At 30.3% G+C, this 24,622-nt stretch overlaps 1 protein-coding gene across 2 annotated transcripts; it reads right to left on the reverse strand.

Annotated features, from left to right (window-relative positions):
• Nucleotides 1–1,656: 1,656 nt before the first annotated feature.
• LOC134715819 (cubilin-like) lies at nucleotides 1,657–22,004 on the reverse strand. 2 transcript variants are annotated; one of them, XM_063578300.1, is made up of 9 exons: nucleotides 21,755–22,004; nucleotides 12,538–12,617; nucleotides 10,577–10,673; nucleotides 9,800–9,909; nucleotides 8,167–8,328; nucleotides 7,439–7,529; nucleotides 6,399–6,517; nucleotides 5,670–5,879; nucleotides 1,657–3,910 (listed from the first exon to the last, which is right to left on the reverse strand). In XM_063578300.1, exons 1-9 carry the CDS (start codon nucleotides 21,778–21,780, stop codon nucleotides 3,510–3,512), a joined length of 1,296 nt encoding a protein of 431 aa, XP_063434370.1. In that variant the 5' UTR covers nucleotides 21,781–22,004; the 3' UTR covers nucleotides 1,657–3,509. The 2 variants fall into 2 exon arrangements, with proteins under 2 accessions (XP_063434370.1, XP_063434371.1); XM_063578301.1 differs by lacking the exon at nucleotides 21,755–22,004 and adding an exon at nucleotides 16,690–16,943.
• Between the last annotated feature and the right edge of the window lie 2,618 nt (nucleotides 22,005–24,622).

Genomic DNA, 24,622 nt, shown 5'->3' on the forward strand with positions numbered 1-24,622 from the left:
TTGTAACTTTTTTAATCAAGAAAGACTTTAGTTTATACCTGATCATATATATAAATCAAAAATACTGTAAGCTTGTCAAATTTAATGAGTAGTCAAGATAAATATGTACTTGTTGGGTTGGCAAAATTTGGCAAAATTGTTATGTCTGTATTTAAATGATAATATATGGATATTACTCTTTCATCTGCATACACCTACTTCATATGTATATATGTTAGTTCATGCATTACTGTTGTTTGTTAAATTTATTGTTTGTTAAATTTATTGTTTGTTAAATTTATTGTACTATTATGCCTCATGTGAGGCCTTTAGTGAAAATAAAAGTTTCAAAAGTTTCAAAAGTTTCACTTATTTCTAAGCGAGAATAAGTGTTTTCAAGACTTTACAACATTAATTCATACGAAACATGTAAATAGCTTAAAAGAATTATTATTTCCAGTAGTATTTAACCTTAATCAAACCTACTTTCATTCAAAAAGTCATGAAAATATCACAGTTGTTTTCCATTCGTTTGATGTGTTTTATCATTTAATTTTGCCAAATGGACTTTCCGTTTTAGAAGATCAGTAACTGCTTATTATCAACATTGCATGAGTATATCTACGGGTTGGTTTGAGTACATTTGACCTTATATTTTAGATTTCTGCGTTCTGTTTTCTGAATCTCGTCTTTTTTTCTTTGTGTCATGGGTTCTTCTACCCTTTTCTACTCAGTTGTCTTTATTTTTTTTGTCAATTCCCCCTTTGATCTAGAGGTAATAAGCTGGTCTACTATTGTAAAATGTTAAAAAAAAAGAAAAATTAATAAGGAATAATATGTATTAAAGTAGAGCATGTGGTAGCCGGGAATCGCACCTAAGACCCGAAGAAGCAATAAAATCAACGGTACCAATTTTGTTGCACCAGATGCGCATTTCGACAAAACATGTCTCTTCAGTGATGCTCGTGGCCAAAATATTTGAAATCCAAAGCTTCTATAAAAGATGAAGAGCTAGAATCCAAAAGGTACAAAAAGTATAGTCAAATTCGTGAAAGGAATCAGAGCTTTGCATGAGGGAGATACATTCCTTAATTTATAATAATTTCTAATATTTTGTAACAGCAAATTTAAATAACACAATAAATCCGTATTTTCATGCCAGTACCGAAGTACTGGCTACTGGGCTGGTGATACCCTCGGGGACTAATAGTCCACCAGCAGAGGCATCGACCCAGTGGTAGTAATAAAATCAACGGTACCAATTTTGTTGCACCATATGCGCATTTCGACAAAACATGTCTCTTCAGTGATGCTCGTGGCCAAAATATTTGAAATCCAAAGCTTCTATAAAAAGTATGCCATCGCTCTCCCAACTGAGTTAAATAAGTACGCCACTAGCATAAATATTACAGAATGCAATGAATGCATTGGTTGTTTATCCTATGTGCTGTTGCTTATGTAGTGCCGGTTTATTTGATACCATAAACAAATTAATATCTAGTCTTTTGTAATTTTTGAGGTTTTGCATTAAAGGTTATGATATAATTCTACATCTTAATTTAATCATATAAATATAACAAAGTATCAATGTATCTCAAGATGCATTTCTCTAAATAAAAGAAGTCAATTTGAAGAATAACATTTTTATTAAAGCTTGTCGAAGAAAATACCCTAATGACATAATTTGAAAATTGTTAGGTTTAACAATTTATAACATTTATATTTATATATACAGATAACAATTTACATAACATTTAATAATAAGAATATATATACAAAATGATTGATGAAACATTGCAAAAGCCCGGCAGTGATATTCTTCCTCCAATGTTTACTTGGTCAAGAAATGTATCGAGGTTACGTATTACTAGTAATCGTAGGCTATAGTTATCAAAGGTACCAGTCTTATAATATTGTTCAACCCTCATAGTATTTATACTTACACAGTTTTAAAGATCTACATATTAAGTTTCAAAACACATGATAAGTTTGTCTTTGTTTTTTCTTTACTTCAAAGAGCAGTGTTATTTATACATAATCTTAATAATTGATTTCATGACCTTAAAATATTTCGAAACAATTGATGGATTAAACTCGATACAGGGAAAATCTTATCATCACATTATCATGAACATGCTTCAGTTCTTAACTTTTTATCGAAACACAGTTATACAATTTATTATTCATCAGATAGGTGAAAAAAGTATTTCATGCATTTTTCTTTAAAATAATTCTTCTTCAATAACAATGAGTGAAAAATGGAAACATCATACGAAACATAAAATTGTCAGTAACCTTAATATAAATTATAATAAGTAATATAAATCATCAATGAACATATCATATAGGCATCAATGTAAGTTTTGAATAAAGTGAAAATGATATATCTTAAAATTTAAGCAGTAAAAACATTCATGGGTTTCAATTGAAAAAATATCGTAATTACAGTTTTCTTGAAGAAAATATTTACTATCACAACCCTAGCCTCAAAATATATGTAAATTGAAAACTACTATCCTGGAAGGGTTTACAGTCAAGAAGGTGAGTTGTTACACTTTTTCCAAGAGACTTTGATCAGTGAGCTCCACATTTTCTTCAATTTGATTAAAGTTCAAATCACGTGTCCAAGTTGTGCTTACAAGAACCTAACAACAATCTGTTCTACTTTCGGTTCTGATAACTTTCGAGATCCTCTAGTTTTGTCGGATTAATTCGGCCTTCAAAAATTTGAAGGCTGATATTCCATTGGTTGATGCAATAAATACAAGAACAGAAAGTATAACGGAGTGTTGTCAGATCATTGTCATCAAAGATTGGACAAAGGATCTGTATTTTAGTCCGTAAGCATTTTCTTGTGAACAGATTTGCAATTTAAAAGAGATAATACTAGCAACAGACCAATAAAAGTGTGTCTGCTTTGTCTTTCTAACAAAGTGCTCGAAGTGAAAATACAAAAACCTGCTTTAGAGGAACAAAAGATCACAAAATATTACGTGTGAAGTCATTTTCATTAGAAAAGAAAAATTAGTGAAATGTCGTCCAGAAAAAAATCTGTAAAATGCGTTATTTGAACGTGCAAATTATTATCGGCATCACCGTTACCTTGACTCACAATCGACTTCAACATCCTCTTGGTCCACCTGAATGAAATACAACTAATGAAAAACGTTGCTGTGATTGAGAAATTTAAACTAGTGGGCATGCTTTAACAATTGTACCTCCTTTTTGAAATTGTAAAACTGTAATAGACTTATTTAACTGAAGAAGAACAAAGCAGGTTAGTTATTTTATTGACAGTTTTTTGTTGTTGTCAGTATTATATTAACTATTCAAACATTACTCATAACAAAAACGTAACTAATAAACAGAAAAAGCGTAACAATTGAAGAGGAATACGACATATAACTATGAACAACAGAGGTGAAATCACTTAACCATATTATGATGCATACAATAGTTCTAAACATGCCTCTTTCTGTACATACTATTCCCTTTCAGATTTTCTTGACCAGTAAACAAATAATTAAGAATTAAACATGTCCGATGTTTGTGGGTAGTACACCGTTTCTTTTATAATTATTATTCAGTTTATTTTGCGTATCTGAATGATTTGGAGAACTGTGTCCTGTTGACGGAGTTCTACCGTTTCTGGAGGAATTTCCCGAAGAAGATATTGAACTTGTCACTGAAAATCTTTGACTTCCGGGAATATCACCGTTTCTCAAAATATGGCCATTTGGCAGATGTCCATTCCCAGTTGGGGTTTTTCCTCCGAAACTTATAGGAGTTTGCATTGGAAGAACGTTTCTTACCCGTGGTGAACCTAACTTAGACGCTTGAAGTCTGCTTTTAATTATCTGAATTATTCCAATAACCATCAGGGTTGAAACTACGCCTGTGGCTACACCAACACCCATTCCAAGAGCAAAACCTGAAAGAAAAGTCAAAACAAGGTAAAGACAGTAATATGAAATTGAATCGAATACTCAAGTTTTCGCGGTAGAATTAAATAGATAAATGTCAATTTTTTTTTATCAGCAATAAGTAGTCAGTTAAGTTACGTATTCTAGTCATTTTCAGTTGGTAAAAAGATAGCGCGCCATGTGTTTTGATGGAGTCTTATACAAAAAGAAAAGAAATTAAGATAAAAATACATCACAGAAAAGATTAGGTAACGCCAATAGTACTTTCAATAAAGAAGACAATTTAAGTTGCAAACAAAAACTAAGGGAATCGTATGAACTCCAACAGGGTATCTGTTTTGCATGATTTATCCTCCATGCAAATTGAGATGGAACTACATACTTGGATAAAATTGACTTTGCACGTTTAATTTCATAAAATTTTGACAAAATATATATATGACAAAAATATAAAATTTCAAAAAATTGAACCCACATATTGTCGGTATAAATTTCATTGGGTGTATAGTAGTTTGACACACACTAATTATGATCATTGTGAAGCTTGGTATTTCCAATAGAATGTGATTAAAACGTTCAGCTTTGAACTGAAAGTAAATTGATAACAACAATCCAAATCTTGTGACATCATGCAAATCTAAAAATTGCTTGAAATTCGTTAGTCGGATTCCGATGAAATTCAAGTGTATCAAATTTCTTATTAAAGTAAACTTGCCAACTGCAAATGTTGGCTTCAATTATCATAACATAATATTAAAACTGTATGCAAACAGAAGTAGTGCTATCATCAGCAAAAAGATCAGTGATTTGTTGATGATTACATAAGGGCAACTTTAACCATTTTTTAATTGACAGTTAACTTTACTTGCAAAAAAGGCAGCTAAATTGTTATAAACAAACACCGTATTCGTAAACTATCTATTGAACTATTTAAGGAATTTGGAAGTATTCACGTTACTAAAAAAAACTTTTTTTTAACCTGAACATAATACCACCATCATTATTCATACTTAGTCTTTTAACTCAAAACATGTACTGGCACCAAAATATATATCAAGTATTATTGTGCGTACAAGTAGTAACTAACTCGACTTTCGTCACCAGATATTTTTTTGTGACTAAATCAAATACAAAGTTATACAAATCAAGTTTTTATTCTAGTGGTCCAATAGTGTGGAATTTACTATCCAGTTAAAATTCAAAATTCAAAAATGTTTTCTTACAAGTCACTACATTTTTAGGAAAATTATGAAATCGATAAGTTTAACTATAAATGTATAGCTTTAAGTGTTATTTTTGTTATACGTTTATATACCTTTATATATACTGTTTATATTTGTGTATTAGTAGATTGGTTAATTATCATTAATAATATAATTTTATTAATTGTCATTAAACATTTACAATGTTTGTGGCAATACAAGATTAAACAAAACAATAAACAACAAAATAAAAACTAAACAATATACGAAAATGAATAAAATAAAACACAAAAACATATTTATCATTATTATCATTCGTATTATCAATATTATTATACACTATACAAACTTTGTATTAATGACACTTACATTATAGAATATCAGAGGAAAATCAATGACATGGACATTAGAGGAAATCAAAGGAAAATCAAGGATAAGATGAAATCAATGGCACATACATTAGAAGAAATTAGAAGAAATCTATGATATATGCATTAGAGGAAATCTACGACAAAAAAATCAATAAAATACAATAATGTATACTAAGCATAGAAAATTTGTGTACCTGTGTCTTCGGATGCTGCTGTTTGAGTCGCTACTGTTGTCGTTGATGATACTGCAGAATATTTTAGTTTGAAACCTTTGTATCCTACTGTAGCATCCGAAACAAACAAGACTAAAACACTGGTACCATTACTAGTGTATGTCGCCGTGTTTCCGAGTGGATATCTAGTACAGGCATCTACTGTTAAAGTGTGTTCACAAACATAGGAACCTGAAAAAAGCAAAATAATCAGGTTTAAATACCACAATAAGATCTTTGTATATGTTTTTTTCTTTTCGTAATAACATTGATTTTGATTTTTTTTAATCAAGTAAAACGTAATTGAATACGTATTGCTTTACATTTGTCAAAACTTATGGTCTAATATCTAGTTGGTACTGTAAACTAAAACTTTAACATTGCACAATATGAATCTTGGAAGAATGTAGATGAAGATTTTACAAAAAAATTTGTTGGATACATTTGACTGGTAGAACATGATTTATTCATTAGATGATAATTGCACTAAACTAACATACATTTAAGGTCAATGAACTAATGATAAATATGACAGTGAACAGAGAAACAAGAATAATTTCTTCAAGTGCAAAAACTCAGAATCAGGTACATTATATGATGGTGCATCGGCTGAATTTATTATTTTTATTATTTGACTCATTCATTTTATTTCGTAGAACTTATTCTTTTCAACAACAACAAAACCTTTTTCATAACATCAAATTCACTTACTGTCATATATTTTTAGGTAGTCAAATCCACAGTTAGGGGACGATTCAATATCACTCAACATTAATTCAAAATACACTGTTCCCTCAGTTGCTTCAATTAACCACCGACAATTGGAATTTCTGCAATAAGAATTTTTTGTTTTGTTTTAAACTCTCTAATCTAGAAGATATAGTAAGACAATAACAATCAAAACCAAGGAGTAAACAAGGACTCGTACAACCAGACTTGAGTATATAAATTAGACTTGAGTATCACGGTTGTTTACAATCTATACATTTATTCAATTATAAAAATAGATTCAGGTCTTTCTGGTATAAAATAAGTATGAATAGCAACATATGGCATTGAATAGTCATTCGGGAAAAATCCTCCCAGCCCCCTTAAATTTCAAACGGACATTTTCTAATCATTTGGACTAGTAGCATTAGACAATCTGTTTTGGACGCTTTATGAGTGTTCTTGTGTGTGTTTATGCTGCATTTTTGTCACGTCGTGTTGTCGTTGTATTGATATTTTTTAAGGTTTGGCTAGCCATAAAATCAAGTTCAACCTACTATTTTTTCTATGTGCATGTAATTTATGCAATAAAAAAAGACCCAATTTTATAAAACTTGTCATGACAATAGGAAATATATTATAGACAATAGGGTCATTTTTGAAAAACTTTGGTTGAATTATTTTAACGTTTTAGTCGAACTGTTTCAATTATTAAAAAGAGTTAGATCGGTTGGGATTTGTTTAGCCACGATTATGAAGTCCATTGTTTAAAGGTAAAACGACTCCTAAGAAAGTTTACTAGAACTCATTTCGTGTAGCTTTTCTACAAAGCCTTAAAATCCACAACCGAAATAGATAAATAGTGGATTTTGATGAAAATTGAAAACTAGTCTGGATTTCTTCCAAGCAAAGATAGGCGGAGGCGTTGGCAAATCAAATGTTCTAAACGGAAATATAAAATGTTATAATAAACAATTCGTTGAACGGCTTTTTCTTATTCATGCTTTTAAATATACTTTATGCAGCAAATTCATAACACATACCCCGTATAGCTGCTAGGGAAAGCTGGCGATGTTAAATACTGTTCTGCACTGGTCGCAGTGAGGGTTTGTTCTGCTGTACAACCAGTACCAGCTAAAACAAAGTAGTATCGTATAAATATGCTATTCATACATAGAAACTAAAAAAATATATGATATACTTCCTTTGGAAATCCTTACTATTCATCAAAATACACTTTAGGATTCACAAATAAAGTGGTAAATGCTACTCGAGTGAAACAGCTGTTTAACACATATTTGCATTTTCTCGAAATAATCTAAATATTGTATAAAGGTTATATATTATGGAAAATGTCTCATAAGTTTTATTTGTTACAGAGTTAAAAATTTTCCCAACATTCTTTAGATTTTTTTTTATATAAATACTTGACTCCCTCGTGTTTCCTGTGCGGCCTCAGTAGATAAATGTCTCCATCCTATACTACTTCATCATTGTTGCCATTAAACCAGGTTCAACCAACCATTTTTTGTTTTATCAAAATGTCCTGTACCAAGTCAGGAATATGGCAGCTGTTGTCAAATAGTTCGTTCCAATGTGTGTCGGCGTTTGTTTTTGTTGCACTTCGGTGTTCCTGTTGTACATTTGTTTTCCTCACATAAGTGATGTGTTTCCCTCGGTTTTGATGTGTTTTTACTCGGATTTGTTTTCTCTTAATCGATTCATGGATTTTGAACACCGGTATAGTACTGTTGCCTTTATTTATACTTACACAAGTCTGCAGCTTTCACATATTGCAAAGAAAATCCTTGTGCTTGTCCTGATGAGTCAGTAGTTAATACAACTAGAGCATACTGACCCGTCGTCAAAACCTCTTTATCGTTTCCGGTACCAGTAAGACCAGACTTGAGGGATGAATTGCTTGTTAAAAACCCTAAAATACAAATTAGTTTTTAAACATTTTTAACAGTTTCTACTAACTCTGCAATTAATAAATCTGTATACTTTCATAACAGCCCTGTCTTATCTTTCTCAGAGACAAACATTTACAATAGTATTATGTGTCTCTGACGTTACCGATAAAATATGTTGCTGTGTTTTGTCGTCTATAATATCGATATTATTGAATAACAGAAAGTTTTTAAGTTGGACTTTTTACGTACAAACTACATTGCATTATTTGATTTGCAACCTTAGTGCATTTGAATAATCAAAACACAATAAATTTATGTAGTTAATTAGACCTTTTATTCATATGATCAAAATTCTTAAATATATCTGATATTTGCTATATGTGTGCTGTAAATGAACAATATTCTGACCGTTTCAAAAATATATTCTACTTGAATGTGTTATTAACTTAAGATGCACAATATATCGTTTTATCTAAATTTCTTCTTTAACACCAACAAACAGTTAAAAGAATGCTTAAAAAACTAAAAACACAATTCATATTCATGTGTAAGTCAATTATAGTTAAAGGGTGTGGACTGAAGTCAACTAAATATCGGACGGACTGAATACCCCGAATTTGTTTATCAACCGTATTTCATTGTTAAGATCACTAGGTATACAGAATGATTAACTAACATACTATTCATAACTGAATTGAATGTCTTAATCACAAAAAAGTAATTAATTAACATAACCTCGTATTGACTTAACGCTCTGATAATAAGTGTGATGTTAAAACTGATACCAAAAACCAACTGGTACAGCTCTGCTGCAATGAGTATATAGGCCCTTCTGTCGTTATCAGAACTATCTTTAACCGACAAAACTTCGCCAAGGTATTTGTCAGTAGTCAAATAATACTTGTATCAAGAATTTTGACGGACTTTGCTGGTAAAGAATACTAGAATACTATCTGTGGGTGGCCTTTAACGGGAATAGATCATTCAAAGTTGAAGTAAGGAATAATTAAATTTTATTTAAAAAAAAGATGGTGTAAACTAAGAGATTAACAGAATGACTTCCAGTAAATCAGGAGGGAGGGGATGATGGAGATTGATATGGACAAATGACAAAGACAAAATTGATTGAGTTTGGAGGAGACATAGACGTGTACATGTAAGCTACATATACAACATATACGATTTCTAATTTGACTGAGAATTACACATAAGATATAAGAAAAGAGCAATGCAATCATTCTGTGAGAGCACTTTTGGAGCCATTTTACATTTTGTAAATCCTAAATCCCCAACTATGACTAATCCAAAAAAAACAAGCACAGAGCCACCAAAGTGTCTTCATTACTTAGTTGTCATTCAATCGGTGTTAGACCTGTTTTCTGTCATTTACTTGGAAAAGTCTATCAGTACTAGAGATTTAAAAAGTACACATTGCTTCATCTAAAAAAAACCTACTTCAACTAATTAAAATATATGCAAATGTAAACATACCGTCGTAAATATCAATTGTATCTGATGCGTCGATGTCATAATGGGTGATGAAGACGATGACGGTTTCTGATGAACTTCCACTGTCTATTAACCATGAACATGATAAATCACTGAAATAAAACAAAAAACGTGCAACTTTATTTTCGAAATTGCCATCGTGTAAAACAATAAAATTGTACATAGGCGTTGTAGTTGAATCAAGAAACCCATGTTCAATGAGATGAGTATATGTCATTCCGTCCTCTGATCCGCATGATTTATTAACTCATAGTACCACTTAAATAATGATACAAAGACCTTGTTGATTAATATTTTGTATCAACTTGACAAATAATACACGATGGCCTAGAAGTACAGATTATGAGCACTGACATAAGAAATGTATCAAGTCAGAAATCTGAAAGTTGTTTTCCATTCGTTTGATCTGTTTGAGCTTTTAATTTTGCCATTGGATTACGGATTTTCTGTTTTGAATTTTCCTCGGTGTTAGTTATTTTTGTGATTTTACTTTTTAATAGCACTTTGCACAACTTTGATAACAGACATGTCGATATATATGTATATGATGCAGATTTTCATTATACAAGTTTATGGAAACTGCCTTCTCTTGTTTTGGAAGTTACTGGTTTCTCCGTAGTCGAAATGCAGAATATTATTTTTAGAGCTTATTATAGCTTATTATAGTAGCAACATCTAACGTTGCATCAGGAGCTTTTACTTGCCGAAAATGAAATCAAACTTTTAACAAACATCTGATAATCTAACCCTTGAACTTACTTAGCATATGAACCGGAACTATATCCATCAGAGGTCACTGTTGTAAGATCATCTGATGCTGTTAATGTTAGAGCTGAACCAGAACACTGACTTGAAACTAATAAACAACATAAACAAAATACCATATAGAGCACTTGGAGAGTAAAGTTATGATGACAAATAACAACTGTCGTAATGGTTTCAACATCAAACAAGTCGGTTAGGTTTTTATTTTTTGTTTAATGAGTAACGACATGCACATATAATCAAAAGACAGTGGTTGTCGTTTCATAGGTGTTTCTTGTTTCTCATTTTTATATAGATTATACCGTTGGTTTTCCTGTTTGAATGGTTTTACACTAGTCATTTTGAGAACCCTTTATAGCTAAATGTTCAGAGTGATCCAATGCTCCGTGTTAAAGACCGTACTTTGACCTATAATGGTTTACTTTTTTTTTTTACGAAAAGTGACTTGGTTTGAGATTTGTCTCATTAGCACCAATACAACATTTTCTTTTTTAACAGCAAACAAGTGTCTATACAATATTTCATTCTTGAATTTACCAAGAGTATAAACTGTAGTGAAAACTAGTAAATATCTATTAATGATCTGCCATCAAACACAAGAACAACACAAAACAAATAAAAAATGATAAAAACACAGACTGTGCGTTTGTTATAAAATATAGTTCAGAAATAGTAACTCAAAAAGTACCCCCCTAAAACGAAGTATCCCACCCCAAGACCTAAAAAAACAATAAAGCGAGGTTCCAGTTAAAGCATATACAAATGACACGACAATTTGACGTTTAACGTTCATCGAAATCATCTAAAATATTAGGGACGCCATCAAAAGTTCAATGTAGGATAAAAAACATAATTCACATAGTTTTTTCACTGACCCCCACACCCCCCTCATAACTTAATTAGTGAAAAATTGATTTACAAATAAGGATATATGTAAAAATCGATTTTAGATATACAAAACTTGCAGAATTTTGACCCCCACCCCGAACTATTTGAATAAAGTTTTTTTATCCTACGTCGATCTTTTGATGTCTTCCTTTACGTGTAACTGTTAAAGTATGATCTACTTTATCAATAAAGAAGGTTTCTGGATCACAAAATTAAATATGATAATAGGCAGTAGAATTTTGTTTAAAGTACTTGTTACACGGAGTTACACGTGTGTATGAAAACTGTATGTTGTGATGTTTAAATTTAATTTGTTTGTGGTTTTTGTTTACTGTTTGGTTAACCACTTTGACACTTTTGCGTATTGTGGTTTGTCTAATTAATGTATTTTTTAAATCAAAAGTGCATTTAAGGTGTTCGTACATGATGATTGTGTCAAGATCACAAATTGAATGGCTTCAAGGTTACACACTTTTTTGCTTGTTATTTGTTAAAAATTGTCGTAATATCGAAGACGTCATATATAATTCCTCATATTTTACTTTGTACCTTGTGAAATCTGTATTTATAATGTGCAGGAATGTTTAAGTTTCCTAGGTTTTATCTGGCACTGTTATACTAAAAGTCCCAGGTTTTATTCACATCAATTATTGATCGATTGGCGTTTAATTCTCTTTTCAATACTTTTAGCTATTGTGAGTCAGTTAGTTTTTTTGTGTACAGAAATACAATTGAAAATGCAAATGGGAAATATGTCAAAGAGAAAACCAAGGCAGCGATAACAGATCATCTGAAAATCAAGCACAATCTAGGGTTTCGGGGTGCCCGCAGAGAGCCACCTACCATCATTAAAATCAAGGTTTAACCGTTTTTGCAGAGAGCTTTTAACTCCCAGCACCTGAGCCCATCACTGGTTTAATTTGGAGCGAATTGACCCCTTTACATCTATCTTTTCTGTAGTGTGTACAATGTAAATATTGACAAAGCAAATATAAAATACTAGTATATACATTTTTTTAAAAGATGTAGTTGTGTTTGTTACAGGTTTCATTAAAACATATTCTTACCTGATGAAATGAATTTTAGAGTTAAGACACAAATTAAGCACACTGTGTTTGGTACTGTTGGCGTGACGGACATTTGCAACCTACAAGAAACAGAAATAAACATTAAATTTTAACATACAACTTTGCAATATTTCATAATTAAAAGTGCATTTTGACATTTGTAATCTATCTCAATTTGTTGACGGTTGTTCGATGATAAATTGTTATTATAAAACCTACATGTTGGATTTTTGTAATGACCCGGGGAAAATATTTATAGGATACTTTAAAATGATGTAGACTTTATCAAAAGGAACAACAAATAGTATAATTCGAATAACATCCGACAATAGAATGGCGAAGAACGAAAAAGGACAAACACTAACATGATCTTTAAACGCAAGACCGGGCACCACTATCACTATATACAAAAATCTAGGATTATCTTAGGTGCTCCGGAAGGGCAGGCATTTCCTGCTCTACGTGTGCCACCGTTCGCTAGTTCGGAGATGTCATTATCGAAGAACACAGAACTGAATTTTTACTTTCTTGATTGGAACAAATCTGTGAAACAAAAATTTCTTATCAGTCGTACAAATTATGACTGCGTCCATAAGACTTTCGAAGGGAAATATTAATTTTATCACTTGGAATCCATGGTTGAAAGGCTTCCTGGTAAGCAGCAATCATGTTTCTAGAAAACATGATAGAAAGACGCAATCTATGGTATATCTAATCAACTGGGAGATATAAATCCATACGAAGGCATTTCTGAATTTTCGCTACATAGAAATGGAGAGTTCACAATAGGAAAGCTAAATTGATATGTTTTGCTGTTAAATTTAATTCTTGATCGTACCTTATTGTCGTTTAGTAGTTGTTAGTCAAAGTTGATAGATATATTTTGATTCTTAATATTTTAAGCCTTAAAATCATTTTATTTCCCTAATCTTCCTATGAAAAAAATAACCTTTCCTAATCGGTTTCCCTGTTTGGTGCTCCAAAACATTTCGGAGTTTGGCATCCAAACTCTTTTGTTCATGTTGGTTCAAGCGTACCGGATAAAAAAAATCGTATGCACTGAAAACGGTGTCATTCTTTACGTGATATTTGATAGAAGATTAAAAAAAAAGAAATCCTTCGCCTTTTATTGTCACGGATTTGTTTAAAAGAGTAAACATTTGCACAATTAAAGTTTAAAATAAATTGAAATTTTTTAAAACATAAAAAATTAATTGCATAGTTTAAACAAAAAACTCAAAACATCAAAAAAATGTCACAACCTTTACTTAAGTAATCACAAATTTAGTTTTTGAAGCACGTTTGATTGAATCAAATATGTACTTATGTGTGATTTAAGGCAATACAGGGTCTACAACCTGTTGACCTACAAAAAACTATCGTTTTACCTTCAAAATTAGAAATGAAACAAAAAATGTAATTAAATTTGTCAGAATTATTCTTTATATTCAATTAGATCAATGTAAAGTCATCTAACTCAGATTTTTTTAAATTTAAGTATCCACGTGTGCCAGGGGTTTATCACTTAAAAATCATTATGCATACAAAAGAGCATTCGGAAAGTTATTTGTGCATAGTTAACCTTCCAGAGGTTGACAGGAAGGAGTTATTTATTAGGTTTTTAGTAATAAAACCTTTGTTATTGAAAGCATTGTCATGTTTTTTTTTCAATAATTAACAGCATTTTCTCTCTCAATTATTTTGCAGATTACATCAAATTATAATATCTTATTGAAAAGATAATATTTTTGTTACTTGTAATATACAATGTCTATATAAATATAAAAAATCTTGACAAAATTTGTTTCCTTTTTGCGAATCATTGTTGTTTGATCTTATTCCGGAATCTGAACATGTGTTCTCAGTTTAAGTTGATTGGACTTCAACTTCATCAAAAACTACCTCAACCAAAAACTTTAAGCTGAAGTGGGACCAACGGACGAACGAACGGACGAACGGACGAACGACCCACAGATCAGAAAACATAATGTCCGTAAATGGGGCATAAATAAAAAAATAAAATTTCAACACGTGCATCCGACTGACCACCAAATAGCAAAGAATCAATTTACATCTTGATATATAGAATGGCCAGTTGCATTTTGGTGAATCCTAAATAGATATAAGAAGATGTGTCAATGAGACACTTCTCCATCCAGGTCATAATTTGCAAAAAGTAAGCCATAATAGGTCAAAGTACGGCTTTCAACACGGAGCCTTGGCTCACACCGAACAGCAACTATATGAAGTGACTAGTGTAAAACCATTCAAACAAGAAAGATCTATATAAAAAACGAGAAAAAGAGAAACACGTACTATCCACATCAACAAAAGAAAAGCACTGTACAACAGGTTCATAACATAGGACACGTGCAGAAAAATGCAGCGAGTCAGAACGTTTTCACAGGCGCCAACCTTCACCCTAACCCGAAGTATTAGTGCAACATCACAATATAGAATATGAATTGAAATGGCTATTTCATTTTTGTCTTTTATTTCTTATTTGTTATGTTAATTCGTTGTTCATCTACGTATACTTAATAAAATATACACATGAATAGATATCAAACCAAACAAAAAGCTAACGGGAAAAACAAGATTAAAGTGAAATAAAATAAAATAAAATACTTAGAATAAAACTTGCTGTTTAAAGAGGCGTCGTTTTATGGCCTGTATCATGAAAGTATCAGGAAAGTTTGATATGATTAATTCAATAGAATTGTCATTTTTAAACTGCATTAAATCAAATTGACAATATAAAAGATGAATTGAACATAATCACGAAAAATACATAATCCACCTTAATATCTTCATATCATTAAAAACATCACATAGTTTTAAGTTCAAGAGAAACTCTTTGAACAAAATAAGAAGTGGGCCACAACCTTATATCGAAGTAATAATGCAATACGTAGTAGCACTGACCTCATTAGTTTTAAACATATTAATGTAATAAGTATTAGATATATCATCTAGCCTTGAAAAAACGTATTTTAATTACATAAAAAAACTGCTAAAAAATGTGTGCAAGTCTTTATCAAGACGACGATCACATTACATTCTACTGTAAACGTTTATACCGAAACAAAGTCTTATTTATGCTTCTCTCTCTGTCTCTTTTTTCCATTTTAAAGAAGAGAAAAGAAAATAAAAAGAAGAGAGCAGAGAAGTCTTTCATCTTTTAATTACTTTACATTATTAAAATTTTTCGAAAAAACATTAATTGTTTATGAAAATTTAAAATTGTATAACTATGATATATATCACACGTTCATTAAATAATATATCTATCGCTTAGAAGACTCCAGGAGCAAAGTACTGTTATGGTCTATCAACATAAACTGACACATAGATTTTAGAAAAAAAAGTCTTTTTTGATAAATACAATTTTCTACTACTAGTAACTGAACAATATGGCGTTGTAAGTTTATGTTTCTCAATTTTCTAACAATTGAACTATTACAATGGTTAAACTTAGTAGACCGACAGACAATTTATATGTACACCCTATCATCTAGATATTTGCCAGTGGACGTTAGGCAACCTACAATTAATCATACTATTAAGAGAATATTCTTGTATTCCTGATTTTTCTTTATCTTGACAGTAGCATAAGATGCTATCTTTAGGATTTGTTACTATATGGTGCACTGTAGATGCGACATATTAATTTACTGTTAGAACGTCAAATTGTATCAACACGAGTATTATATTGACAATGAAATGAACAGTTGTTATCGTCCTGATTTTATATATGCCGTTGGTTTATAACATTTCATTCTGCCAATGTTTATGGACCCCCCTTTTTTTTTACTTTACTTTAAAATTTGCTTTTGAAAAACTTTTGAAAACTGATTTCGGCTTCTCTTTTTAATATTATTTGTTGTAGACTAGAAGACATTTTTAACCAAAATTTGGGCTCCATTATGGCCGTAAAACATAAACCATATCTTTTTAAACATATTTTAGAACGATAAAAAATATAAAATTTAAGAATTTTTTTTACTCTTATTCGAGTTTCCTATTTTTGATGATATTGCTTGCAATTCAGATATTTTGGTAGCTTGTTACAGAGACATGTATATATCATTTTCGGAACAAGACTGTAGTCAACTGTATAAGTCTTGAAAAAAACTGTTTATTTTGGCTTACCTTGAATAAAACAAAAGAATGATATATTATTCCTTTTCATAGTATCTGCCTTTCTCTATATAAAAAAAGTCTGATTTTTGTCTGAGTTCGAATAAGTACAAATTCCGTCACATTTGATATTTTTATACTTTATTTTGGAATGTAAATAGTATAATAAATTCAAAATATCCAAATCGTGAGAAATATGTAATATTGTGTTACGAATTTTTCTTCATTTCATTAAACTATATAAATATCAGCTATGTCCACAAAAGAGCGAAAGTATAGGTTTTTGTTTAAAAACTTTTTTCTTTACATTGAGGACACTTGAAGCACTCGTTATAGACCTTCGACAAACATTTATTCTCCTTGTTTTAATGATGTCACAAGAAAGGATTATATTAATACATCTGACCATAGAAAATATTATTATGATACCTTTTCATTCAATGTTTAAATTTCAAAGATTTTAAGTAGCACATTACAGATTTTGGCATTTTTAAATGTATAAAGTTATAGCAGATACCATCTTAAATATTGCAAATACAAAATGAAAATATTTAAAATAACCGAAATTAATACAAAACTTTAATATCATAATATTAAATCTAAATATGCGTCCTTGCTTTACGTACTATCGAAAGTAACTAATATAAATAGTATCTGTGTATGTTACATATCTAAGTAGAATTATAGTCTGATTGTGAAAAAAGGTCAAAGTTTACGAGTATTTGTCCATTTCCTCGTCTTGTTTGAGGACACAATTTCATCGGAAAAAAAATTAATTTAGAATATATTTTTTTAAATTTTTTCTCTTGTATTAGTAAACATTTTGTCCTGAGAAGCCCCATTTTTTAATTTAATTCTCGAAAGCTGAACTAAGTACATATAAATAACATACGTAAAAATACAAAGGAAAATTGACTTACATTGGAACTTTAGTTTTATAAAAAAAAAAAAAAAGAAACTTTGAAATAGATCACGAGAGCCATCATTTGGAATAATATAAAGTATTAAAGAACAAAATTTCCCATCTGAGTTTTCAAATAAACAGCTGTACTAGAGAAGCTATTCATAGTTATCTCGTTTGATTTATTATACATTTCTTTTATAGAATAAAAGCGGTATGGGTTTCGCTCATTGTTGAAGACCGTACAATTGCTAACATCTACGTCAATTGGCCCTGGTGAACAGTTTTCCCATTGACAATTGACAATCATACATCATATCATTAGAATGAAGACAGAATGAGGTGGCTGTTTGAAAGAAAAAAAATGAAACAAGTTCGGCCAAAATCATTTCGAATACCATCGTATTGGAGAAATAAACTATGTCTGGCGGCAGTACTATATTTATTTCATACTATCACTTCAAATACTGTAACAACTTTTTTTAAAACTAACTTTAATGGCGCGTACGGATAAGCTTAAACAAATATATTTGGATATAATAACATGGAATCAAAAATGTGTTGGTACGATCTCATAATGCTAAAGCTTCGTTTACGACAAGAGTAGCCCGAACACCAGACAGACCTTATAAAGAAAACACCTGGAGCTATTGAATATTATATCAACAATTACATCTTTTTAGTCTATAGACCAATTAATCCCTTTCAAGTGTTTAAATGCAACTTAAAGTGCTTCTTTATTGAATGTTATTATTGTATATTAACTTTCATTAATCTTTCAAATATTTTAATGGACATAATTTGTATCATTTTTGCATTTCCAATATTAAAAAACAAATATCGTGACACTTTTACATCGTTTGGCTTTTTTCATTTGTATAAAAAAAACATCGAAAGTTGAACTTTTTATAACTACTGTAACTAATGAAGTGTTTGTGTTCTAACAAGATCACTGATCCCCATAATTCGGAGTTTCGTTTCCGTCTTTTAGCTGTACCCCAAAAGGACTTAAAATATACAAAATTTGCAAAGATTTATACTTGCATCATTGAGAACTGTTCCTTTATATTACACAATGTTAAAAATGATATATTTATGTAATAATTAAAAAAATAAGGAGTTAATTTTAGAATTAATTCGCGTACGTCTTGAAATTGATCTATCCAAATTAAGTAATTTTCAGGGTAATTTAATAGATACATTTACAAATTGCGCATTATTGCAGCTCGATTCAATGAGTTATAACACAAAAAAACATGCGATGATTATCAATGATTTTTTTAATAGTGCAATTTCTTTTATAAGATATAATCTCGTTATGAAAGTCTTTTTTTCAGACCTGTTAACTTAACATGTTATTAAAAATTGTATCATTATATAAAGGTTAACTTTAAACTTAAAAAAATTAGCTTGAAAATTAAACCTTATTCTTCATATGCTGCTGTTACACAGTCAGGTAACACGCATTCTTAATTACTAGATAAAGAATAAAAGAGCTTGCGTCAGCATTTTGCGGTTTTCTTGTTTTCTAGTATTCGCGTACTTGTATTTTTGAGGTCAATGACACCAATATTTTAAATAATGATCATTCTTTTGAAAAACTTTAATGCAGAATTTTTGAAGGTGATTTATCCTAATCAACTAATTTTTCAAGGTTATTTGGTAGTTACATCTTCAAATGACATCAATGAAGCTCGATTCATTACACACATATATGCAATAATTACAATCTAGTTTCTTTTGGTAAAAGATCATTACTTTAATACGATATAATCTATTAAATTTAGGTTTGATTTCCTCATCTAGAAGGAAATCTTTTCTTAATTAACTACTTATCAAAAATTGCAACATTATATAAGAGTAACATTGAAATTATAAATTAGGTTGAAAATTTCAACCTTCTATTTAATATGATAATGACGCATTTCCCGATGCAATTTAAAATTAGAGATCAAAGCAGAATGATGGTCCCTTTATTGCAAAGTAGAAATGTAAAACCAGTAGGTGTCATATATAAAACTAATGTTTCTACGAACACAGTAGGTTTTCTATTTTGACTAAGTGCTATTAAAATATACTATTCCGATAAGAATCATATTGACTGAATACAATAAGCATACGACACCGATTACGGCGGGAAAATGAAGGATGACTTTTACGCTAATTTTAGAAACTTGTTTAATCTTTTTCTCAAGTTTTTGTCGGATAATTTTACATCTGATTACCGGCGAAAGCATATTATTCGTATTACTTTAAAAAGTTCTTCATTTTTGTTTAAAGACTAGTATAAAAGAAAACTCATTGGTGTCCATACGAAGACACGCCCATAATCATGGAGACTTTTAACTTTCAAAACAGTGCATGTCGTAAACAGTGTCCGTTTTCAATTTTTACATAACAATTACAAAATTTAATTGCTATATCAGATTTCATGTAGATTATAGAGTTGTCTTTTGCAAACATAATCCTGCATTTAACATATCTCACAGGTTATAAGGACAGATACATTTGTAAATTATCAGAGCAATTAGTTTTTGCTCAATCTTTTTTACGACGGTGTTAGGTACGACATTGGTACAAAGAGACAAGATCTGAAAGTTTAACCTTATGAAAATAAAAACTTGTTATCTGATTCAAAATAGCCAAAATACCCTACATATCTATTGTCTTTTGAACAATGTAAATACTTTATATTGTAAGTAAATATTATATGTTTAATAACTTTGATACGTGGAGTCCGACATCATTACATGCTTAACTGTTTCAATCAATAGAGAGTACGGCATAACATTTTTGAAAGTTCAAATAAGTGTTGTAGATCTCAAAAATAAATATCGGAATCTGGAGTTTTCATACTAAAAGTTGTCTTTTGTGTACAGTTATTTATTTGTCTTTTGGTCTTTACATTTGTTTTGCCTCTCAGTTAATTTTTAACTTGTGAGTTTCGATGTCCCATTTGAATATTTCGCCTCACTTCTACAAATAAGAAATATTTTGCAAAGAGGATAATTTCTTTAAAAATATTATTTTTAGATAGACTATTTGGCTTACATTTTATGTTTTTTTACAACCTTATCCCCCATAGTTTTGTACTTTTAAGACCAACAGAAACCATATAACAAGATGTATGATATTACACAAAGAAGATGATATTAAGTAGATAAATTTTGATAGCATTATATGCAAGATGTAGATGAGTAACTACTTTCTTATATTATAGTAGAGATGAGTGGATAGAATCTGCTATATAAGGATTTAAATAAAGGCAACAGTAGTATACCACTGTTCAATAGATCGATTAAGCAAAAATGATTCCGGCTTACAAACCAAACAGAAGAAAACAACGCAACAGCAGAAACATTAAAACTACTGCAAAAACAAACACTAACATGCATAAAAACGGACTATTTGATAACAACTGCCATATCCCTAATATCTGCTGGTCACTCTTAAACATTTAGAACTTCTACACTAGTTATATCACATCAGTACAACATTTAGGTTTAGGAAATATCTTTTGATTTAGCACATAATCACTATTATGCTAGAGTCAGTGCAGTAAACAAAAACCTCAGATCATAAAATAAACGGATACATATAAAAAAAAAACCTTCTTCATAGAGAGTTAATTGAAATACTCTCTTTTTACCTTTGACACATATTCAAATTAAATCAATATATATAACAGATAATTTAATTCCAGAAATAAAACTTATTATCTATACAATATAGTTTTTTGTAATTGCTGTTAGAATGATTTAATTGATAACCGTTTTTGTTTTTGGCTAGAATTCGTTATTTTGCTATTTCGATCTTCACGTAGCCGTCTCATAATTTGATCTATTAGTATACACTTCATCTCGTTATATTTTGATTTAGGTGTGATACCAAATGTTTCGCATCTCATGAAGTAACATTTTTCTCTCATCATGTATTAAATGTAGAAGCTCAAATTTATATATAAAAACACTGTATCCAGTTTCACAATTTCAAGATATTTTTTTTCATTTGATATTCTCCAGTTAAATAGCAACTTTGGTCAATATCGACAATTGGAAGAGATAGTCTCTTCGTTTTTAAACTATACTCCAATCATATTTTTTATAATGCAAACATTTGGAAATCTTAAAATCTTGAAAATAAAACAAATCTCATTCATTGCATAAAATAACTTACCTCTTATTTTTGAAAATAAAAGCCATCAAATCCCAAGAGAGGAAAAGATTTGTGTTTTAAGGATAACTTTTGGTACATTCCTTATCCAATAGAAATTGTATTTCACCATAAAAAAATCATCACTTTGTCTCTTCGAATATCATATTACAAAAAAAGTATAAAGCCTCACTGCAGAAAGGGTTGCACCAGAGAAGTTACCATACAATTATTTGCATAATTATACACCTTGAGTTCTATTTTACAGACTAAGCCTTTACAAGATTTGCTCTATTCTAAAGGGGATTAACGCATGGCTAATACACCGAATTACTTTAATCTTTATAGAATATAAAATTGTGTAGACATTCAAAACTAACACGATCAAATAAACCTCTAACGACCCAACAAAATAATTTTAAGATTGTATCTGTAAGATACTTGATATATAGTTAAACATGAAAATATTAAACGCACGAAAAGCCCTTCTTATCATTTAATTGTCTCTAGAATTGTTACCTAAAATTATAAAAAAATGCTTTTGTTTTCTTTTTTTTAGAAATTTATCTTTTCCGTATAAGATTCAACATTTGAAGGAACAGAGACAATAGATGTTTTAATCTTTTGAAATGCACCGGTTTACGCCCATAGTTAGATGATCTGTCATTATTATGTTAAAGCGTTGATCGTGTGCAATTAAATGGAAGCACAGTAATGATTATGCGGACAAGGAGGTCTATGGACAACATTTTATTTGGCTTCTCTTACTTTTGGTCACAAGCCCACGCGACGAAGGTTATTTAAGAAACAATAGTCGTCTACAGGGACATTGGCATCGTACCTAATTAGTGCATTATTTGTCTCACACTATTTCCATAACTGCAAATAATGTGTCCAAATTTTCATTGGTATGATCTGGAATCAATGTTTCAAGACAATTCAGAAGAACAAGTAGAGATTCACAAAGAGTGTCTTTAATATTTTTCTTTTTTTGTCAGATTGTATCGACTAATACAAATCATGTAAATGTGATATGTTGTATATAATTTTGTTTTGATATTGTAAGTGAAAGGAGACCAACCAATGTGTTCTCAAAAAAGCCATATAACTATGTAAGACATAAATACGACACCTAGGACACTACTCCAAAGGAAATGACATAATATGCTTCCAATTGTTTTGCCAACTACTTTACGTAAGTGTGAAAATATTGTAAAAACTGATATTAGATAAATAAAGGCAACAGAAGTATACCGGTTTTTAAAAGTCATAAATCGATTAAGAGGAAAAAAGGAACATCAGGAACACTAACCTGCAAGAAAAACAAACGCCAACATACCTAGAACGGAATATTTGATAACAACTGCCATATTCTTGACTGTGGTCATTTTTTAAAATTTCCTGCTTACAAAACTTTAAATTTTTCGAAAAACTAAGGATTTTCTTATCCCAGGCATAGATTAACTTAGCCGTATTTGGCACAACTTTTTGGAATTTTGGATGAGACAACTCTCCATCGAGACAACTCCATCCAAATAACAATTTAAAAAAAAAGAAAAAAAAGTAAACCATTATAGGTCAATGTAAGGCCTTCAACACGGAGCCTTGGCTCACACATTTTAGAAAAAATGGTGGTTTTAAAAAAGAGCAAATTCATGTGAAAAAAAATAAGTAATCACAAAAAAAGAGCAAATTCTTTTCCATTTAGTTTCATATGCTTTTTTAAAAACAGATATGGAGTGCATTATCCAATCTTAGTTAAATTTCTTTTTTCATCAAACGATTTTCAACAGAGGTCAATATCAACAACCTTGTCGTTCTTCCTTTGTAATGTAATAATTAAACAGTCAGAGAAAAATAATCATAATCCTGTTACATTTTATTTTCTTCGTGCCGTTTACTTACTTGTAAAATATTAAGGAAAGATACAATACTAATACGTGTTTTATTATGTGGTCAGTGAGTACAATCATTAGGTGCATTAAGTTAATCTTAATCTTATTTTAAATGCTATTAAATGCACAATAGAAATTAGTTTAAAATGTTCTTTGAACATTTAACCCACCTTGTATTTAAAATGTTGTAAACAAGTTCATGATTTTTAGAACGAAGGAAAATAAATATGTCAATCACTTTAGCCGTTGTTTTAAATTTTGTTTGATACTTTTAACACATCTTACGTCAAAAAATGTACCGTACATGACTTACACGTATCGTATTTGTTTTGTGAACATGGCTACTGAAATGTTATACTTATACGAGTAACTCTTTGAGTATTTGTACATACAATATGTCAAGTGAACGTTTTGAATGCATTCTCGTTAATTTGACTTGATTAGGTTTTTTTTTATTTTACAAAGAAGGAAATAATAACATAAGCGGTACCATTTTATCTGCACAAGATAAGATAGTCACTTCTGTGTAAAAAAATAATTTTCGACGATACTTTTACGTCATTTACAAGGCATTTGATAGAAATATTTGAGCAAAATACTCAAAGTTTACCGATATGTGTTTGGTCAAATCAAATATAACCAACAGTCTAACTCGTTTAACACATCTAATACATATGAATTTTTTCAAACGATCTCTTGACAGTTTGATTAGGGCAACATATTTACAGATGTTCAAATCTAATAAATTGATAAGGAAGAAAAATCAGGGTAACGAACAAAGTATGAGGGATAAACATGATCCAAAAAGGATCAAGACCGAACAAAAAAGTATTAAAACATTTTAAGTTCTTGGTTGCGTTCAATATCGTAGCGGCTACATAAGGCTACTAAGATGCATGACTATTGAACGTGTAGCTAGTCTAGCTGCTACGTAGATATTGATAACAGCTAGGCTAGCTACACGTTCAATAGTAATAAATACACGTAGCACTACGTA

The sequence above is a fragment of the Mytilus trossulus genome, chromosome 4, assembly GCF_036588685.1.
Source record: "Mytilus trossulus isolate FHL-02 chromosome 4, PNRI_Mtr1.1.1.hap1, whole genome shotgun sequence".
Taxonomy (NCBI): Eukaryota; Metazoa; Mollusca; class Bivalvia; order Mytilida; family Mytilidae; genus Mytilus; species Mytilus trossulus.

Bases quoted from the DNA above. Each gene is read 5' to 3' on its own strand.
- LOC134715819 (XM_063578300.1), bottom strand. From the start codon at position 21,780: ATGGCTTTTATTTTCAAAAATAAGAG. The intron at 8,329-9,799 runs GTATGTTTACAT...TTTGTATTTTAG, and splicing joins TACAATTGATATTTACGACG to GGTTTTTAACAAGCAATTCA. The intron at 5,880-6,398 runs GTAAGTGAATTT...TGCTTTTTTCAG, and splicing joins CTACCTAAAAATATATGACA to GTTCCTATGTTTGTGAACAC.